This window comes from Thamnophis elegans, chromosome 5 (assembly GCF_009769535.1).
Source record: "Thamnophis elegans isolate rThaEle1 chromosome 5, rThaEle1.pri, whole genome shotgun sequence".
NCBI classification, from domain to species: domain Eukaryota; kingdom Metazoa; phylum Chordata; class Lepidosauria; order Squamata; family Colubridae; genus Thamnophis; species Thamnophis elegans.
The window spans coordinates 69,330,485-69,350,538 of record NC_045545.1 but is presented as its reverse complement, the minus strand read 5'-3'; the positions used below and the strand labels follow the sequence as shown (position 1 = coordinate 69,350,538).

The window sequence follows — 20,054 nt, the reverse complement described above, 5'->3', positions numbered from 1 at the left end:
AATTCCTCCCCTTGTTTATATTCCACAACCGCTTCTTTCTTTTCAATACTAAACTTTAGTGATAATACTATGCACCATCTTTTTTAATCCACGAAGTACATAATGATTGAGTGTGAGCTACGACTTGATGAATGTTGGAAATTACAGAAAATGTAAATATAAGTACAGTCTATACTATCTGGATACAAGGTCTCCAGTTTTTTAATTCACTACATACACTCTCTTCCTTGTCTATAGGTATGTACTGTTTCAATAAACCTGTAACCTTTCAGCTCCTACATTAATGTTCCCCTCTTCTTTATATCTCAGCTTTGTCTTCCGTTGCTCAAGCTCAGCTCTGCGCCATCATTCCCATTTGCCTGTTTTGTTGTGTGTTTTGATATGAATATATCATTCCAATCCTGCCATCATGAATTCTGTGTGATTGCAACGTTTTATATAAGGATAGAAAATAAGATACTTGGAGGACCAAACAAGAATTTTCCAAGCCAACATCTAAACATCCTGACAGTTAGAACAATTAATCAGTGGAACAACTTGCCTCCAGAAGTTGTGAATGCTCCAACACTGGATGTTTTTAAGAAGATATTGGATTTTGTATGAAGTGGTGTAAGGTCTAGGCAGGAGGTTGGACTAGAAGACCTCCAAGGTCCCTTTCAACTCTTGTTATTCTATATTCTAAAACAACTAGGGCACAACCATACATAAAACATGGGAAGCAAGAAGGGTGGCTATCCAGAGGCCAATCTCAATTTCCCTCTATTTTTGCACTTCAGTGACTAAGAGTAAAGGCAGACTCTTTATAACAGATTCACCTATGTACCATATTCTTACGGTATGTTCTCTTGGGTTCCCCCCCCGTCCCCCCCCCCGTTTAAAAATCCTGTTTCAAAATCATAAAGCTGGGATAATATATGATACAAATATGGAATAAAAAGGGGAAAAAACACCTGTCACTGAAACCAATTCCAATATATGCTATCACTTTTACATTACTGAGTAAAACTAGTGTACTTATGTAGCTTATGGCTGTGCAATTAACACATTTTAAAAAATCACTTAATTGAATAAATCTTAATGGGCATTGACCGCACCAGCGTGCCTAACATCCTTGTCCTACTGTCCCCATCTATTTGTATTCTTTTCTTTCGCTTATATTCATGTTTAGATTTATACCTGCTATCTTGTACGTTTGACAAACTAATAAATACAAATACCTTTTCTGCAGAATTGTGTATCGGCCCTAACGAGAACAAGAGGGTGGTAAAAATGTAAAGCCCACCCATTCAAACAGCCCTTCCGCCTACCACTTCTTCCACTAGGAGTAACCACTAGAAGTACTATTACATTGATCAAAATGTACTACGCACAGAGGGCGGGGACACCTTCTCAAATATTATCAGCAACTCGCGAGCGGAACACTTTAACGTGCAGCCACAGGGACGGCACGGATAGCTTTTTTAAGCAGACCGGAAGTGCTCCAATTGTCAGCTCGTCATCCGCTTCTCGACGGAAGTTGCTTCTAAATCCTGAATTCTGGCGCCGCGACGTTTTGCCGGGACCCGTCGGTTGGGCATGGCGTTAGATCAACCGGCCCCGTGCCAACATTGTTGTAGGTTAGAACCGGACCTTTCCTGATAGCTCCCAGTTAGCGTCTTCTTCCAGTTTTTGGACCCGCCCGTTCAGCCGGCGGGGGTTCTTTATTGCTGTCTCGTCTTCGCGGGATCGCCCTTCCCAGGTGGGGCTTCACCTTTCTCAGCTGATACTTGAGTGAAAACCATAAAAAGCAGCAGATGGCTTTCTCCTCGGAGATCTACCGAATATCCGCTTAAGGTGCAGTTGTCCCAAAGGTGCTTTTTTTCAAGAGGCAACTGGACTTTCTGGCAACTGGAGTTCCAGAAAGTCCCAGTGGCTTCTTGCGGGGAAAAAAGCACCTTTGGGACCACCATGACCTGGATGACTGAGAACCGCATTAGGGTGCGGTTGTTAATTGTCACAGAACTGTTTTCGGGAAGCATGATGCTGATTGTCCTAACTCTTTCCATAGCCACCAGCCTGCTGACTTTTCTCCAGGGTTCGAATTTCAAGCAATAAAGTGGTTGTGAAGTCATTCAGCCCTGCAATAATGTGAGACAGAAATAAGTAGAATAGAATAGAAAGAATAGAATTCTTTATTGACAAAGTGTGATGGGACACACAAGGAATTTGTCTTTGGTGCATATGCTCTCAATGTACATAAAAAGACAAGATACATTAGTCAAGAATCATAAGGTACAACACTTAATGACAGTCATGAGGTACAAATAAGCAATCAAATCATACTATGAAACAACCACTATAAATTGTATTTGGGAGTTAGTGAGACTGTGGCCTGCCCACTCAAGATAGATAGACTGAGCAACCCTGTCATAAGGCTGCTTCACATGAAAGTGTCATTCATGATCCATTTCTATTATTTACATCTGAGATTATTTTGTGTAAAATGTATATTTCTCCCCAGACTTTCATGTGCTGATTTTTGGTTAGGTGACTTGGGGGGGGGGGGGGGTTGTTGCTTCTGTGGATAAGTAAGTCCTAAAAGTTTTTGTGTATCTTGTTAATATGGAAGGAAGAATATGACTCTGAGGATGACTTTTACATTCCTGAACATAACCTGATTGTTTTGATTTTAAAATTATTTATTAGATCTGCACTTTATTGTTTAGAAAAATCTTGCTACCCTCCTGGCAGATGAACCCTTGGTAAAATATTGGTACTTGGTAAAATGTTACCCATACTGAAGGTTTAATTAGCCATTTCAGTCTATAGGTAGCTTTTAGAACACTCTCTCAATTAAGACTTTACAATGAAGTACCTTTCTTCCTTTCTGTTTTAGAATGTATTATTTCCATTTTGGTCCCTTATTACTATGTGCTCTGGTATAGGTTTTCATTTTATTTATCAATAATAGAAACAAAAAGAATAACGATTATTGAATGAGAACTTTGAAACTTTTAATCATTTGCTCAATGTTGTCTGGAAGAACATTCTCTATTTTAAGTCTTCAGACACTTATCATTTCTACCATCACAATACTACAGGGTTTTATAACAGCAAGTTTTCTAAAATCGTGGCCCTTATGTCTGCCATTTATGGCTGGCTTTGATTTGGAAGCCCTGGGTTTTGAGTGAGATTCCCATCAAATGTATTGTTTGTGTAATGAAGCAAAATTGAAGGACGCACCTCCCCCACATCTTCTTTTTCCAACATGGCTGTCGCTTGGCTATTACTTTTGGGACAGGTAGAGTGGAGACCTGCAGAACTTTGTATTTCTTTGTCTTAATTCAGAGCTTAGAATGGCGTTTTAGTAGTTTGGTCAAGCAGTGCCAAACTGTTCTTACTGCCTGGCAACTTATTAACCAAATCTTTTCCATCTAGTGAGATATTTAAGAGGGCAGCTAGCATTGTTATATAGTCATAGGAAATGTTTGCTTCAAATATGAGAAGATTGAGACTTGACTCATCACATTCACCAGGTGGCAGTAGTGACCTATTTGCTATTTCAAATATAGTGAGCAAAAATGTAGAAGTTACTTGGATAAATTGTGAGGGAAGCATTGCAACCCGATGTATAAAATTTGTGGTTTTGGTACCGTAACACTGGCTCACACATATTGTAGTGTCAAAATGTATTCAAATATTTGTTTGCCCATTAGGCTTCTGAGTAAGAAGTTGCATAACCAAGGGAACAGCTGATATGGCAGAAATGCAGATGGACCAAGCTCTGGCCAAACAACTTTTTTTTGAAGGTGCCACGGTTATAATTTTGAAAATGCCAGAAGGAACTGAGTTTGGCATTGACTACAACAGTTGGCAAATTGGTCCCAAGTTTTGTGGAGTCAAGATGATACCACCAGGCATTCATTTTTTTCATTACAGCAGTGTTGACAAAAACAATAGGAAAGAAAGTGGTCCTCGTACTGGTTTCTTCTTAAACTTGCAACGACGTGATTTAAAGATATTACACTGGGATGAACAAAGAGAAGAAGTCGACCTCACCCCAGCTTCTGAAAATGAGTCTGAAGCCATGAGAGTCAATCTCAAAGAGATGGACAAATGTCTGGGTCCATACCCTTATAATACCCTTAAAAAATGGGTCTCCCTCACTAATTTTATTAATGAATTTGTGATGCAAAAATTGCAGCCTGAAAATGGACAGATATGTGCCTTTTCTGAAGTGCTGCCTGTTCTGCCTGGAAAATATACTCAAGATCGAATTGAACAGAATCTACCCCAGTATGACACAGAATGCAAAAGTTATGCGGAAGGACTGGCCCGGCTTCCTAAAATGCAACTGAAGCCTGGCACTGAGATCAGATTCACAAAAATACCTAAACAAATGTATCCTGAAGGTGCCACACCTGAGGAAGTTACCAAGCATAGTATGGATCTCAGCTATGCTCTAGAAACAGTGATCAATCAACACTATGCCAGCAATTCCCAGGATGTGCTTGGTAAGTGAATATGACTTCTCAGATCTATCATTTTCTGCATTTTCTTTTACATCAGTACATGTATTATACTTTACAGTCAGTATTGCCTTGTCACTTTGATAAGCAAACCTTTACAAACGATTTTTGCAAAGAAAGTGAAACAATCCTGATAGTGAGTATGAAAACTTGGCCATTTTTATATTTTGGGATATGAATTATGAAGCCAATCCATAAGATCAAATAGCTGTGGTGATACATTTTCTCCCAGCTTTGCAAATTAACTATTATTATTAAACAACTATGAGCAATTGAGATAAAAAATGAATTAAAACAGTCAATAAATTCTCATATGCAGTACTAGTGACCCCTTATGGAAAGTTTAAAACAACACAACACTCATTTAATGGCAATTCTCTGACATTCTTTCATAGCAGTACAGCTTTTCAACATACTTTTGTAGCACATTTTCACTGTAATTAAGAAAAATTATGCACACGGTAAAATTTGTATTATAAGAATGTTGGCTTGTATAAATACCCTATATATAAACCAACAACAAAAGCAAATAAATTTTGGCCCACTCAATATTATTTGCTTTAAGTGACTTGGTACTTCTACCAATTTATACTAAAGTAAAACACTTTACCAAATTCATTTGGTTTTACAATTATATGTTTGCCTCCAAAAAATCACTTCATGATCAAGTATAATTTTCCCTTTGTTGAGAAGGTTATCCAGCTGTACCCATTTTGTGAACAGTGAAAGGTACGAAATAGTAGATATCTCTCCTGTTCTTATCTTCTGCATGAAACTGCAGAATTGAGAAAATTCTTGTCTCTCTCTCTTTGATCCTGCTCTTCCAGAAGGCTTGTTGTTTGCATTCCTTAGCATATGGATGAAATGGTACCCATGGATGATTATACTTATCTAGAATAGAATAGTATTCACAGATATCTTATGCTATGAAGAAATGTGCAGCTTGTCACAGTATTGTCCAAGTGTGCTGCAAATACATTTTCGTTTTCTTTTTTGCGTAAGTTTTATTTGCAGTTTTTCTTTAACAATCGCATGTGGACAGCATGATGACTGGGTTAACATATTTTTCACACAATGTTCTGAGTAATAATACCATTATATATACACAAAAATTTATCTTCTAACATTAATGTGCTCATTATAATTGTAATATATTCTTTTATATACTTATTAACTCCTAACATTTTGATATTATAGATGTCACTCAGTATTCCACCACATTTTTAATATCTCAACTTTCTATAAACATCATTAAAACCAATTATCAATAAGGTCTAATCAGTTTATATCTCTTAAGTCCCCTGGATTCATAGTCCTTATAGGCTATATTTTCCAATATATTTTTTCCATCCTGTTAATCATAATACTTTTAAATGCACCTAGTCCTAGTCTTCCATCTCCTAACATATCTGTGTTGATAATAAATTATATTATATATCTATATATGTACTACTATTTTCTCAATTTAAACTTTCTACTTATTTTTGTTGCTTTTCAATATTGTTACTACCTTACAAAATATTGTTTCTCTATCCATCATCTCTCAGCCTTTCTAGAATTTCATCATTTATTGATTTTTGGGTGATTCTTTTATATTTCTCCCTTGGAATCATATGTGTCTTTCTACACAAATTGATTATTCCCTCTGTCTTATCCTTTATCTCCTCCTGCATCTTTTGAATATCCAACTGTCATCCTTTCTTTGTTTTTATAAGCTCCTCATTTTCCCCTCTATTCTATTGTAAGCTCTTAAGGGATTGTCTCTTTGATTTTTAGTATTGCTGTCTTTTCAGTATTTTTCTCTTCTTTTAACTTATTTTTTATCTTTTTGTAGTTTATTTTGCATTGTCCCCTCCACCACTTCTTCTAATTTCTCAACTGTCTTCTGTGCATCATATTCATTTTTTCCCACCATTTGTTGAGTGCCCTCTACATCTTTATCTTTAAATATTCCCATCAACATCTTATAGTTCTTTCTCGCTATTTCTAACTTTTCTTTATAAAACTTTATTGCCTCCTGCTGAGTCATTTTGTAATTAATATCCCTCTAATATCCTAGTATTCCAATATCTAAAAACTAAAAAAACAAATCCAAACCCAACCTCCAATTATTAGCAAGATTTGATCAATCACAAAGTTATTTCTCCGAAACCCTAAAGTGTCTATAAATTTGTGCTTTTCAGTTTTTATAATTTCCAATTTATACCTTCCCAGTTGTCCAGATTTTAAAATCTTATTTATCTTTTCTTCTTTTTCTTTTTTCCCCTTTCCCCCCTTCTGTCACTTTTCTTCTTTTGCTTCGTAAAATGATCTATCATGTAATGTTAATAGCCCAAATCCAACTTAGCCCTCCAAGTTTCTTCCAATCTTTCAAATCCTCTTTTCAATGTATTGTTCCAGTAGAGCTTTAGTGTTTAATTTAATTTGCCTTCTGAATCTTCAGGAAGCTCAGTAAATATTTCCCAGCATTCCAATTGCCTACTAAGATAAAGTCAAGGTCAGATAGTTTTCTAATTTACTTTTTCTTCATTTCCTTTTGGATTTTGTACAATGCAGTAATCTTCTTCCTCCAGTAGATGGCTACCCTGCTCCCAATGCCAGTGTTCCACAGAATATAAAAAACCAGAAACAAATGATTTTCATCCAGTCAGGGGAGTTAGAAATAAAGTTTAGAAAAGCAATTTCTCCCAATAGTCACTTTTCACACTGTTGTTTGATTTTTCCAGGCTTTTTATGCTTTAACTCATCCTTTGGGTTTTTATTTTACTACTTAATACAATACAATACAGTACAGTACAGTACAATACAATACAATACAATACAATACAATACTAGAGTTGGAAGGGACGTTGGAGGTCTTCTAGTCCAACCGCCTGCCTAGGCAGGAAACCCTATACCAGCGATGGCAAACCTTTTTTGGCTCGCGTGCCATAAGTGGGGGGAACGCAGGGGGGGTGTCATCTGCAGGCATACTGCACCCATAATGCAATGTGCAACCCCCCAGTGTGCATGCGCGCACTACAGGTGCAAACCCCCCATTTTTTGCATGCTTTTTTTGCCCTCCCCAGGCTCCAGAGGCATTATAGGAGCCTGGGGATGGTGAAAACAGCATCCCCCACCCCGGAAGCCCTGTGGAGGCTTCAGGGACCTTCAGGAGGCTTCCCTGAAGCCTCAGGAGCAGTCAAAATGACCTTCCGAGCAAACCGGAAGTCTGTTCCCGAACTTCTGGTTTGCCCATAGGGCCAGTTTTTTGCGCTCCGGAGGCTTCAAGGAAGCCTTTGGAGCCTGGGGAGGGCGAAAAATGGCTTTAAAAAAGGGTGAACTCAGCTGGCCAGCGTGGGCATGCGCACTGGCCAGCTGACATGGCAGCACCTCGCGTGCCCTGACAAATGGCTCCGCATGCCACCTGTGGCATGCGTGCCATAGGTTCACCATCACTGCCCTATATCATTCCAGACAAATGGCTATCTAACATCTTCTTACTGTTGGGGCATTCAAAACTTCTGGAGGCAAGCTGTTCCACTGATTAATTGTTCTAACTGTCAGGAAATTTATCCTCAGTTCTAAGTTGCTTCTCTCCTTGATTAGTTTCCACCCATTGCTTCTTGTTCTACCCTCAGGTGCCTTGGAGAATAATTTGACTCCTTCTTCTTTGTGGCAACCCCTGAGATATTGTAACACTGCTATCATGTCTCCCGTAGTACTTCTTTCTATTCAACTAGACATACCCAGTTCCTGCAACCATTCTTCATATGTTTTAGTCTCCAGTTCCCTAATTGTCTTTGTTGCTTTTCTCTGCACTCTTTCCAGAGTCTCCACATCTGTTCTACATCGTGGCGACCAAAACTGAATGCAGTATTCCAAGTTTGGCCTTACCAAGGCATTATAAAATGATATTAACACTTCATATGATCTTTATTCTAACCCTCTGTTTATGCAGCCTAGAACTGTGTTGGCTTTTTTGGCAGCTGCTGCACACTGCTGGCTCATATTTAAATGATTGTCCATTAGGACTCCAAGATCCTTCTCACAGTTACTACTATTCAACAAGCTACCACCTATACTGTGCATTTCGTTTTTGTTGCCTAAATGTAGAACCTTACTCTTCACCATTGAATTTCATTTTATTAGATAGTACCCAATGTTCAAGTTGTCAAGATCCTTCTGTATCTTAAGCCTGTCTTCAATTCCTGCCAGTTTAGCGTCATCTGCAAATTTGATGAGTTTATTTATTCATTTATTCCCTCATCCAAATCATTGATGAAGTTGTTGAAGAGTACTGGGCCTAAAACAGAGTCTTGGATTAATCTTTAATTTTTCTCCATAAATCCAATCATCACTTTTTTAGTGTTTGGAAATCATTTTTGGAACTTTAAGTTTAAATTAAGTCTCTAAGGTAACAGTTGGAAATTTTCTCACCCAGTTTCACTGCTCTGTCCACACATTGCTCCAGCACAAGTTCTTAAGTGTCCCGGTTGTCCCAGCTTGTGACTTACCAAAAATGGCTGTTGTCCCTGCTGCTGTTCTGGAGAGCTTTATTCGGATCAGCGAGGAAATTGTGTTTTCCTCATGATCGACGAAGTACCTCTCCTTTCTTCATCTCCCCCCCAGGGAGGCTTAACTCCATAGGGTCTCCCAGCAAGCAGTTGCTGGCTGTATTTCACGGAGCCCAGCAGACCTCTGCTATTTTCCAGCCATTCTCACTGCAATATCAACTGGAAGTCGCTGGAAATACATGAATGAATCTATACTAGAGGTAGTCATCAACTTATAACCACTCATTTAGAGAGTGTTCAAAGTTACAGCAGCACTGAAAAAGTGATTTATGACCATTTTTCATACTTACGACCACTGCAACATCCCCATGGTCATGTCATCATGTTCAGCAACCTTTTGATAAAGTGAATGCAGAAGCGAGATTCACTTAACTGTGATAAGAAAAATTGTAAAACAGGGCAAAGCTCACTTAACTGTCTCATTTAGCAACAGAAATGTTGGGCTCAATTGTGGCCATAAGCTGAGGACTATCTATATACCCTTTTCTTTTAATTTTTGCAACTTTTAATGCCACTTGATTCTCCAGAAGAATGAATATAGGTTGAGGATAGGTCACTTAATGGAGTGGTATTTATACACTTAATGGAGTGGTATTTATAGGTAAGTAAAACTCTGCACATTTCAGAAGAGTGGATAAACTGAGTGGGAGACCTTATGAATGGGAATTTAAATCAGAGAGAGATCATGTGGGCTGTATTCATTTATTGCTGGATAAGGTTGCACTACTGTAAAAAATCATTGGTAGTTTGAGATACCCATACATCCGTGTTTGTCCCTGGAAGTATATGTTATCCTGTGTCCAAGTATAATGTGCTTGTGATAAATGGAAGTCAGACAAATATGGTGTGCTGTTTGGAAGATACTGTTACTTCAGAACACTTAATTACTAAAGTGGGGCTCTGTTTTATACTAGTGTACGCCTAGGCCAGGGCTGTTAAAACTCGTGACCCACGGACCGGATGGGTCATATGCTGGCCACGCCTGGTTTAGAGAAGAGGAAAAAGATCCTGATACATGATGCCACTGTGACGATGTGAGTTTGATACCCCTGGCCTAGACCATACAATTTTGCTACTTCCCAATCTAGTTCTAGATCTCAGGCCAGAGGGATGGGGTTTCCTTTTGGTTTTCTTTTGGTACCTTCAGACCACTGCCTGAACAAGTGATTTCCTTTCCTCCTGGAACTGAAAGAAAATGATTGCCCCCAGGGTCATCCAGCTGGTCTTGTGCCTAAAATGGTCTACCTGTTTCCAATCTGGGTTTTAACCATGACACCAACTGATTCTAAATGATGATGGTTAGGATATACTATCATATACTTAATAATATGTTAAATAAATAAAGCAACCATGCAACCAGGATTAATGCTATAGTTGTTCTGTATTTCTTACATTTCCTTGCTGGGATCTTTCTAGGGGAGCTACAGTTTGCCTTCATCTGCTTCCTGATTGGGAACGTATATGATGCATTTGAGCACTGGAAAACACTCCTGAATCTCTTGTGCAGATCAGAGGAGGCCATAGTGAAACATCAAGCTGTGTTCAACCATCTCATTTCTATCCTGTACCATCAGCTCAATGAAATCCCAGCTGATTTCTTTGTAGACATAGTCTCCCAAGACAACTTTTTAACTAACACTTTGCAGGTAAGAGAATTCCATCTTAAACAGTTTTCAGCAACAGCAATGGGAAATACGCCCAGTAATCATGGGATAATGTATCATGTTCAGGTAGTCCTCAACTTACAACAGTCTGTTTAGTGATGGTTCAAAGTTACAGCAACACTGAAAAATATGACTTGTGACCATTTTTCATAGTTACAACCTTTGCAGCATCCTCATGTTCATGTGATCAAAATTCAGATGCTTGGCAACTGGTTCATATTTATGACCTTTGCTGTGTCCCAAGGTCATGTGATCCCTTTTGCGACCTTTTGACAAGCAAAGTCAATGGGGAAGCCAGATTCACTTAACAATCAGGTTACTAACGCATCAGCTGCAGTGATTCACTTAACAACTGCCAAGAGAAGTTGTAAATGGGGCAAAGCTCAATTAACAAATGTCTCACGTAAGAGGACTCAATTATGAATGTAAGTTAGGGACTACCTGTACACATGGTATAAGTAAGGGGAGAAATAGTAAGAAAATCTTACTCTTTTAAAAAAGAACCATTAATAAAAAGATATTTTGTTTTAAATAAATACATTAAAATATACTATTGGATTGCATGATAACTCTGATAATATATGAATACTTGACTTTAGGAAAAATGTTTTGAAGTGTTTCTTTAAAGCAAAGTCAAACATAACATAAAAATTATCCCAAGCAAAATACAATTAAAAATTTAATTTTGAAAGAGAATTAGATGTAACATTGTTCTTGGGTTATTTTCAATATAGATGATCCCACAACAAATTCATTCTCCACTTCTTATTTTGTTTTTAATAGAATCATTCATGCCTTACAATTTGAAATAACTGATGTGTTTGTTACAGCTGACAATAAGTGACTGATTGCTGTTGCGTTTAGTTTTGACCTTAATAATAGACTCTGTTAAAACAGCAATTTAATCAGAAGCACAGTGGGAGGTTTTTAAGTCTGAGTCTCACTTAGCATTTCCATCTTTTGCTGAAAAGTTTAGATATGCTTTCATATCTATGATTACTCTGTATATTCCTCCCCAATTTGGAGACTGAACTTCTCATCAACTAACATACTACTTTGTTAAACATTCTGAAATTTGCTCTGTAGATCCAGAGGGCACTCAGATTGGGGAAGGCTGTTATAAAACTCTCTAGAAACTATATCATTGCTCTTTATATCAGTATGTGGACATGAAATAGTCAAGAATTTATAGGCATTAGTCTTTTTTCCTGTCCCTTATTGTCAGAATGGACATTTTTGATTATTTTAAAATTTGCTACATTTTCTGTTGATACAGTTGCTTGTGAAATTGTTACCTTGCCAGCAGCCTCAAGCATGCTAACATTTCTTCTGAGACACTTTTTCTAACATCTGCCTTATTTTTGCTCAAATGTTTTTTATAAAGGAAATCAATTATTCCTTTGCTTTTCTGCCTGTTGTCCTGTCACTCTCTCTTTATTTGTATTTGCTTAATCATATTTTAGAATAGTTTCTCAGAGCCATTAAAAAGTTACAAGAAAGATGAACTAAGCTTCTATATGAGAGACTTTATCTTAAAAATTAACTTGGAATAAAATTTGATGACATATAGTTTTCCAGTAAACCTGAAGCATAAACATAATTAACTCTCAATTTCCAAAATGTTTCCATTAGAGAATTTCTAATCATTTAGGCCTAATCCTTTTTGAGGGCAGGTGTTGTGGCCCGCCAACAGCCAGCGGAGCTGGCAGCAGAGTCGGACAGTGAGAAGGTTGGGGAAGAACATGGGCTAGTCCTGTAGGCTAAGAAAGGCTCAGTTGAGGGCTCTGCGTCAAGAGGCAGAGATGTGGCCAAGACCGTCTGGCAATTCTCAGGTGCCTTCAGAGCTAGACAGCAATGAGACAGAGGAACAACTGGAGCCTGTTCCCATGTGCAGTGCTGCCAGAAGAAAAGAACAGCTAAGAAATCAGGGTCAACTTGGGAGTAAAGCCACAGGTGGACGGTAAATGGCCCCTCCCATAGGAAATAAAACACCGGAGTGGGCTTTTGCAGTTCATTAGTTCTTTTGTTAGTTCATTTCAGGAGTGTGAAGATCTGTTTGTGAATCTCAGAGACTCTGTGCCAAAGTCTTTCCTTGCACAGCACTGCATTTGAAAAATATTTACATGGCAGCTCTCCAAGCTAGATAAGGTCTATGGTCATAACTTCACCTTTGAAAGACTGTTTATCAGGCCTTTGCTGAATGTGAAGAATTAACATTCGTTTAATAAAAGGGGTTTTGTCAGGACCAGGAATCTGCTTCGTGCTTTTTGGGGACGCCTAAGTCAGAACAGTAGGAAGTAGACAGAAAAGGAACAGAAAGTCCTCACGTATGCAGAGAACCCAATAGTATTTTGAATCCTAACCATGGATAGTTTTTTGTATTTTCTGCACACTCCTACAACAGTCTTCTTAAGAAATTGAAATTCAATGAAGCTGCATAAATGCAGATTGTTTCATTACAACATTGAAGCCAGACATTTTTTTAACTAGCTAGATGAAAAAGGTCTTAGCTCTTTTATGGCTTTTATAAGAAAGAGTTTTTGTTCGCAGATGGCCATTAACAGATTTCAAGAAAGCCATTAAGTGCATATCTGTTTCATTCACCTATTTCCTTCCTTATGTATCATGACTAATGAAGAACTTTTGGAAACTCGATGGCCTGCAACTGCTTATTGACTTGAATAAACTTATTTGTTTAGGAAAGAGGGGGAAATTTGTTTTCTTGTTCTTCAGCTATTGGCTAATCCTTTTAGATATGTTTTCCTCATCTTCTGTTTCAATAAAGGTTCTTTGTTCCTCACTAGAGAGGCATGAAAAAAGTCCAAGAGAAAGCTCAAGGATCTGAATCCTATGGAAAAATTATAAGAGTAAAATATGTCAGATCTAATGGACTAGAAAACTGCAGGTTAATGGGAAGGAAGAAGTGGAGCACTGCATATGCAAGTAGTCCTTGACTTACAAGAGTTCGTTTAGTGACTGTTCAAGGTTACCTCATTGAAAAAAGTGACTTATGAGAATTTTTCACACTTGGAACTGTTCCAGCATCCCCATGATCACAAGATCAGAATTCAGACATCCGACAACTGACTCATAGTTAATGTGTCCTTGGGTTATGTGACCACCTTTTGCGACCTTCTGACAAGCAAAATCAGTGGGGAAGCCAGATTTATTTATTTTATATTATATTTTATTTATTTTTATTTATTATAATTTATCAAATAGAAACAAAAACAGGAATAATATAAAAATACAGTGACAGGGACGATAGGCACATTAATGCACTTATGCATGCCTTCTCTATGGACCTCTTAAGTGTTCACTTAAAATTCACTTAACAACTGATTAACTAACTGAACTGCCATCATTCGCTTAACAACTGTGGCAAAGAAGGTCATAAAATGAGGCCAAACTCACTTAACAAATGTCTTGGGCTCAATTTTGGTCTTAAGGCAAGGACTACCTGTATTTGCTAATTGGCAATGGGAAATTTTTTGTGGATGGGCTGATACCAAGGAAGATGTTCTGAAGATTGGCAGGTGGGCAGATAGCAGATCTTTAGGTAGAGGGTCAAGACCTAATGTGTACTTTTATGAATGTGCAAATGGCAGATGGTTTTAATAGACATTCAGAAGAGGAGACGTGAATGTTTCAAAAATAAAACAGGACACGAGGCCAAAAATTTGGGAATCCTTGTCTAGATTCTTTCCTCCTTACTTGAGCCTGCAATAGAACTATGTTTGATTATACCGGAGCTATCAATCTGTTGCCTTGGAAATCATTATGTTTAACAAATTTAGAACACTAGAAAAGAAATTGGGAGATTGAATTTTTAAACTTTAAGGGTTGGGTCTAATACAAATATAAATAAAAAGTTAATGGATTTGTGTAAAAAATATCTAAATTCCAATAGCTCCTAAACACATAGTCTTAATATAATTTGAATAATATGAATAATGTTTCCCTCTCATGTTCTTTAATGAAAGAAAAACAGAAAATGGGTCAGATCTGGCTGGGAGCTGCAAAACAAATATATATATATATATATATATATATATATATATATATATATATATATATATATATATATATATATATATTATATATATATATATATATATATATATATATATATATATATATATATATATATATATATATAAGCAGAGCATGCTAGACCGCTGCTCTGCTTTTCCCAGAGCACTACACTGGGTGGTGGGGGGATCTGGATATATATATATATATATATATATATATATATATATATATATATATATATATATATATATATATATATATATATATATATCTGGATCTGGATCTGGATCTGGATCTGGATCTGGATCTGGATCTGGATCTGGATCTGGATATATATATATATATATATATATATATATATATATATATATATATATATATATATATATATCCAGATCCAGATCCCCCCACCACCCAGTGTAGTGCTCTGGGAAAAGCAGAGCAGCGGTCTAGCATGCTGCAGAACTGCTTCATTCTGAACCCATGACCCAGAGGAGGGCTCCTGTTAAAGAGTTGGAAATAATTCCAGGCGCCATGTGTCGCATGCATTCCCTGTATTGTTCTTTACATCAGATCTGCTCTGAATAGCCTCTTAATCATATATTTTCCTTTGTCTCTTTGTCTGTTTTGTTTGCCACTGTCTTTTTCTCATATCCATGTTATATTGCATCTTTCCGTCATTCTCACTTTTACAACATTCTCTTTCAAATAATCCTTATGTACACTGAGAGCATATACCATATGCACCAAAGAGAAATTCCGTGTGTATCCAGTCACACTTGGCCAATAAAGAATTCTATTCTATTCTATTCTTAGATTACATTTAGACAGTGACTTGCGGTGAGGTTTATGGCTGGTGAGGCAAGCGGGCAAAAGCTGCCCTGCCGCCCCGGCGCTGTGTCGGACATAGCAGCAGGGCGGCTTTTGCCTCTAGCCCGGGGCGGCAGGGCGGCTTTTGCCATCTTTCAAGAAAGCTTTCCCTGGAAGCTTTGCAGGGAAACCCTGCAGGCCCCGGGAAGCGAGAGGTGTGGAGGGGATGTGGAAATGTGGAGGGGACCACAGAGCTGGAGAAAGAGGAGGAGGAGGGGGGAAGAAGAAGAGGAAGACTCCGGAGTTGGCTCACTTGCCCGTCCGTCGGGTGGTTCAAGCACTGCACTCCCTCTGCCTGGCTGCTGCTGCTTGCCTGCCTGGCTGTGATCGCGGAGCCCCGTTGGGCAGTGGCGGCACTGACATGGAGCTGGATCGCGGGCGGGCGGCGCAAAGAAAGGGAAGTGATAGGCGGCGGGAGCGGGAGGCAGGCAGGCAGGGGCGATGCTCCGGAGCGCCCCCTCCACCCTGCCTGCCTGCTTCGACTGCTGGGGAGCACCCTTGCCTTCTTGCCTTGCCGCTCCCCTCTGCGTCAAGGCTCACCGCAGGCAAAGAGTATCCCCGGGGGATCCCGCTCAGCTCCCCAGAGCCCGGCCAGGGGTTGATGATGTCTGCGGGGCTCGTATGGGAAAGATGTGCTCTACCCCTGCCCCCAAGTCCTTACCGGTCTGCCAGCGCGCAAACCTCTTTTACAACAACCTCGCTATGTAGGACAAGCAGGGCACCACGAGCCTCCCTCCTATCCTTGGAGATCAGTCTTCCAAGCAGCTGTTGCCCCGGATCTGAAAGCAAGAACAGCCGGGAGGAGGGAGGGGGATGTGAGTCAGGCTGCAATGAACAGCTGGTTTTGGACGAAACGGTCATTTCGGCCGCGGTTTCAGATTGCAGAGGGGAGTGGTCCCGGTGTTGCAAAAAAAAAAAAGTGTCATTTCATGTTAGTCCAGGAGGTGCCCAATCTGGCAGAAGCTTTCTTGAAAGCAGGCAAAAGCCGCCCTGGCGGTAGAGGCAAAAGCCGCCCTGACGCTATGTCCAAAAGCCCTGCTGCTATGTCCAAAAGCCCTGCCGCTATGTCCTACATAAAAAAAAAGTGCCAGCCCACGTGCCAGCAGAGGCAGGTAAAACACACACACACACACACACACACACACACGAAAAAAAAATTACTTACAAATTACATTAATTTTGAATTCCTCCCCTCCCTCTGACCCACATACCTTTTCCAGCTATTTCACAGAGGATTTGAACTCTGTTCTTGTCTGCCATGATGAAAATGTAAAAATGTAAAAGGAAAAACGCAAAAGCTGCTGAGGTCAGGCTGGGTTAGCTGCTGCCAGAGTCTCCAATGGATGACTCTGCTTAACTGTTTAAAAAAGCCTCTAAAAAGTGCCCTCTACAGGAGGAGGCGAGAGAACCACGTGCCTCATCTATGTAAGGAACTTTTTGGCTTTTAACCCTTGCTTAACTCTGCTCGAGTGATCATAAAGTCAGACTAAATGAGGCACGTGGTTCTCCCGCCTCCTCCTGTAGAGGGCATTTTATTAGAGGCTTTTTTAACCAGTTAATCACTAAGCAGAATCATCCACTGTGACTTTGGCAGCAACTACCTCAGCCTTTTTCCTTTTACATTTTTTTTCTTTTCATGATGACAGTGGTGAGGCCCTGCCTCCCCTGACTGCACGTCCCTGTATTTAGATTACCGTTCAGAGTTGTGACAGCACTTACACATGGGGGACTTACAACCAGTCTTGAAAGTTCAGGCCATCGCAAAGTCCCCACAGTTGTGTGATTGCGATTCGGGCATTTGGCAACCAGTTCACACTTATGTTTTGTCATTATACTGTTTCTCTGAAAATAAGACAGGGTCTTATTTTCTTTTGACCCCCCCTTAAAATAAGTGCTTGGCCTTATTTTTGGGGAGGTCTTATTATTTTTGAGGTGCAGGAGGTGGCGAGTGTGGTCACCTCATGGCTGTTGCTGTGTTGTACATTACTGGGCCTGCCAATTTTTGTGGCGGCCATTAGCATGACAGAATGGGCGTGATGGCTAGGTTGTTGGAGCAGCCATTAGGTAAGGTTGTGTGGGGTGCATGGGGCATGCCCCCCCCCCGGGCTTGTCTCCTCACCTCGTGTTGTTTGCGCAGCAAGCAACCAGAGGAAATAGGGGGGACTGGCTTCACATCTGTTTAAATATTTTCAGGAGGGGGCTTATTTTGGGGGGATGGCTTATTTTAGTGCATGTGCTTAAAAGCCCAATTGGGCTTATTATCCGGGAGGTTTTATTTTTGGGAAAACAGGGTAGTTATTTTTCTATTTATGATATATACGCTTCTTAGAAGTTCGCGGGACCATTCAACATTGGACTAAAAAAATATGGTCAGCCTAAAATTTAATTTTTATTCTGGTCACATTAGACTGAATTATCTTTCTCTTAAAGGGTGACCCGATCTGAGGGGGATGTGGGGGGGGGGGGTTATAGGATTGTCTAGTCTATTCTAAAATGTTGTATTAATTGGTGTGTAATGTATTTTTAGGTGTTCTTCTCTTACACTTGTAATCCAGCTGTTGACAGGACTCTGAGGAAGAAGGCAGAAAGATTTAAAGCCCACTTAACCAAGAAATTCAAGTGGGACTTTGAGGCTGAGCCGGAGGACTGTGCCCCCATAGTTGTTGAACTACCAGAAGGAACATTTGTGGACTGAACATGACTCTGTTTTTTTTAATATTACTATAATTTTCTAGTTGTACCATACGTTGCAGCTGTGAAACATATTCATCATATTTTGCTTCTTTTTGTACATACAGAATGCAAGAATTTTTCCTTATAGAAAAAGTAGACAAGATGGTTCTCCAAATGATTTTTTCCCCACATTGTTCTTGAGTCTTGGATATTGAACAAAGTTAGGCTTATTTCACTGCAAAAATGAACACTGTGACATGTTTTGAACAATATCGAAGAAGGAACCACCAAATGCTACTGTTTGACTTAGTCCAGTAATAATTGTTTTCGTTGATTTTATTTTGTGGTGGAACTTTAGGCTGCACTAGAGTTCTTCCCATTCCATCAGTTTTATTTCATCCACTCCTAGTTTTTCTTACCCTTTCAAAAATATAAAAATGCAAAGTGAGTTACCGTGAATTGAAAGAAAAAAAATATGTCTTAACTTTGACAATATTCTGTCTAAGCTGTTTCTAAAAAGCTACACCGAACGTGCGCCCTTCTTTTTAGAATGTCCTCTCAGGACAGGCTGCTTTCTGCTGTTACTTCACAGGAATGAAAATGTTATAAAATAGCCTAGAGCAAGCATAGGGCCTGTTATCTTGTAATGTTTTCTCTGGGGTGCAGGATGCTGTTAAATTTTTCAAACATTCCCTACTATGTGAAGATTTAGCTTGCTCATTTCTTTTCAGGCTATAAGGCGCCTTCAAGGGTTGGTATGCCTATGTAACAAAATAACTTGTATTACTGTTCAACACAATAAACTGCCTATATCAGTTTGCCCAATGAATTCTCCCCAATGTCTTCTTTGTATGAACTTTCCAAAGGTGTGTGCTTGTGCTTCTATTTGTTTTATTAAATTTATATGCCACTCATCTCACTACTGAAGCAACTGGGAGGCTTAATCATTACTGATAATGCTATGATTGGAATAAAAATACCGTTGATCATTCTTACAACCTTTAAAGTCTCTTTTTCCTACTCAAAGACAACTTAGCATTGGAGCACTATAGTTTAGCCCAGAGTTTATTGGGCAGTTCCAGAAAGCCAGTGGTCTTGTTGTGTTAAACTCTCTAGCAGTTTTGCAGCCTTGTTTTATCTGTCTTCCGTTTGAGCAAGTCATGTGCTTTCCAGGTGGCTCTTAGGAGGGTATTCTGCCCTGATCTCTTCCTTCACAACCTTTTCAGGTATGTATCTTGGGGTAGAAATTGCTAGCAAAGAAAAAGAAATGAAAGTTCATTATCTTATTAATGACATCCTGTTCATTGGAGAAGCTCTTGGAGTGTAAGGCAATGAAGAGCTAATTTCTAAGTATATACCCACACGCATTATGGCAAGAACCATGCCCCAATTTAAGGCAAATATAGTCTACTCTACACTAAATTTCAGAATAAATGCTATTTTTAAAATTGGCCAAATCATTTGCATATTAATATTTATTTTTCATTTACCTATCCTATTATTGTATTATAGATAAATTTAAAGTGGTAAGTTCTTTCTTTTTAATACAAAGCTGCTTTTTTCAAAATTAGATGATGTCCTAAGTCAGTGTTTTTCAACCTTTTTTGTGCAAAGGCACACTTTTTTCATGAAAAAAATCACGAGGCACACCACCATTAGAAAATGTTAAAATTTTTTAACTCTGTGCCTATATTGACTATATATAAAGTAATTCTCCCACGGCACACCTTACACTATGTCACGGCACA

The 20,054-nt window shown here is 39.0% G+C and overlaps 1 protein-coding gene across 1 annotated transcript; it reads left to right on the top strand.

Annotated features, from left to right (window-relative positions):
- Positions 1-1,506: 1,506 nt before the first annotated feature.
- Positions 1,507-19,720, top strand: AAR2 (AAR2 splicing factor). The gene is made up of 4 exons (XM_032218821.1): positions 1,507-1,738; positions 3,696-4,493; positions 10,481-10,710; positions 18,161-19,720. The coding sequence occupies exons 2-4, from the start codon at positions 3,737-3,739 to the stop codon at positions 18,326-18,328; spliced, it is 1,155 nt and encodes a 384-aa protein (XP_032074712.1). The 5' UTR covers positions 1,507-1,738; positions 3,696-3,736; the 3' UTR covers positions 18,329-19,720.
- The last annotated feature ends 334 nt before the right edge of the window (positions 19,721-20,054 follow it).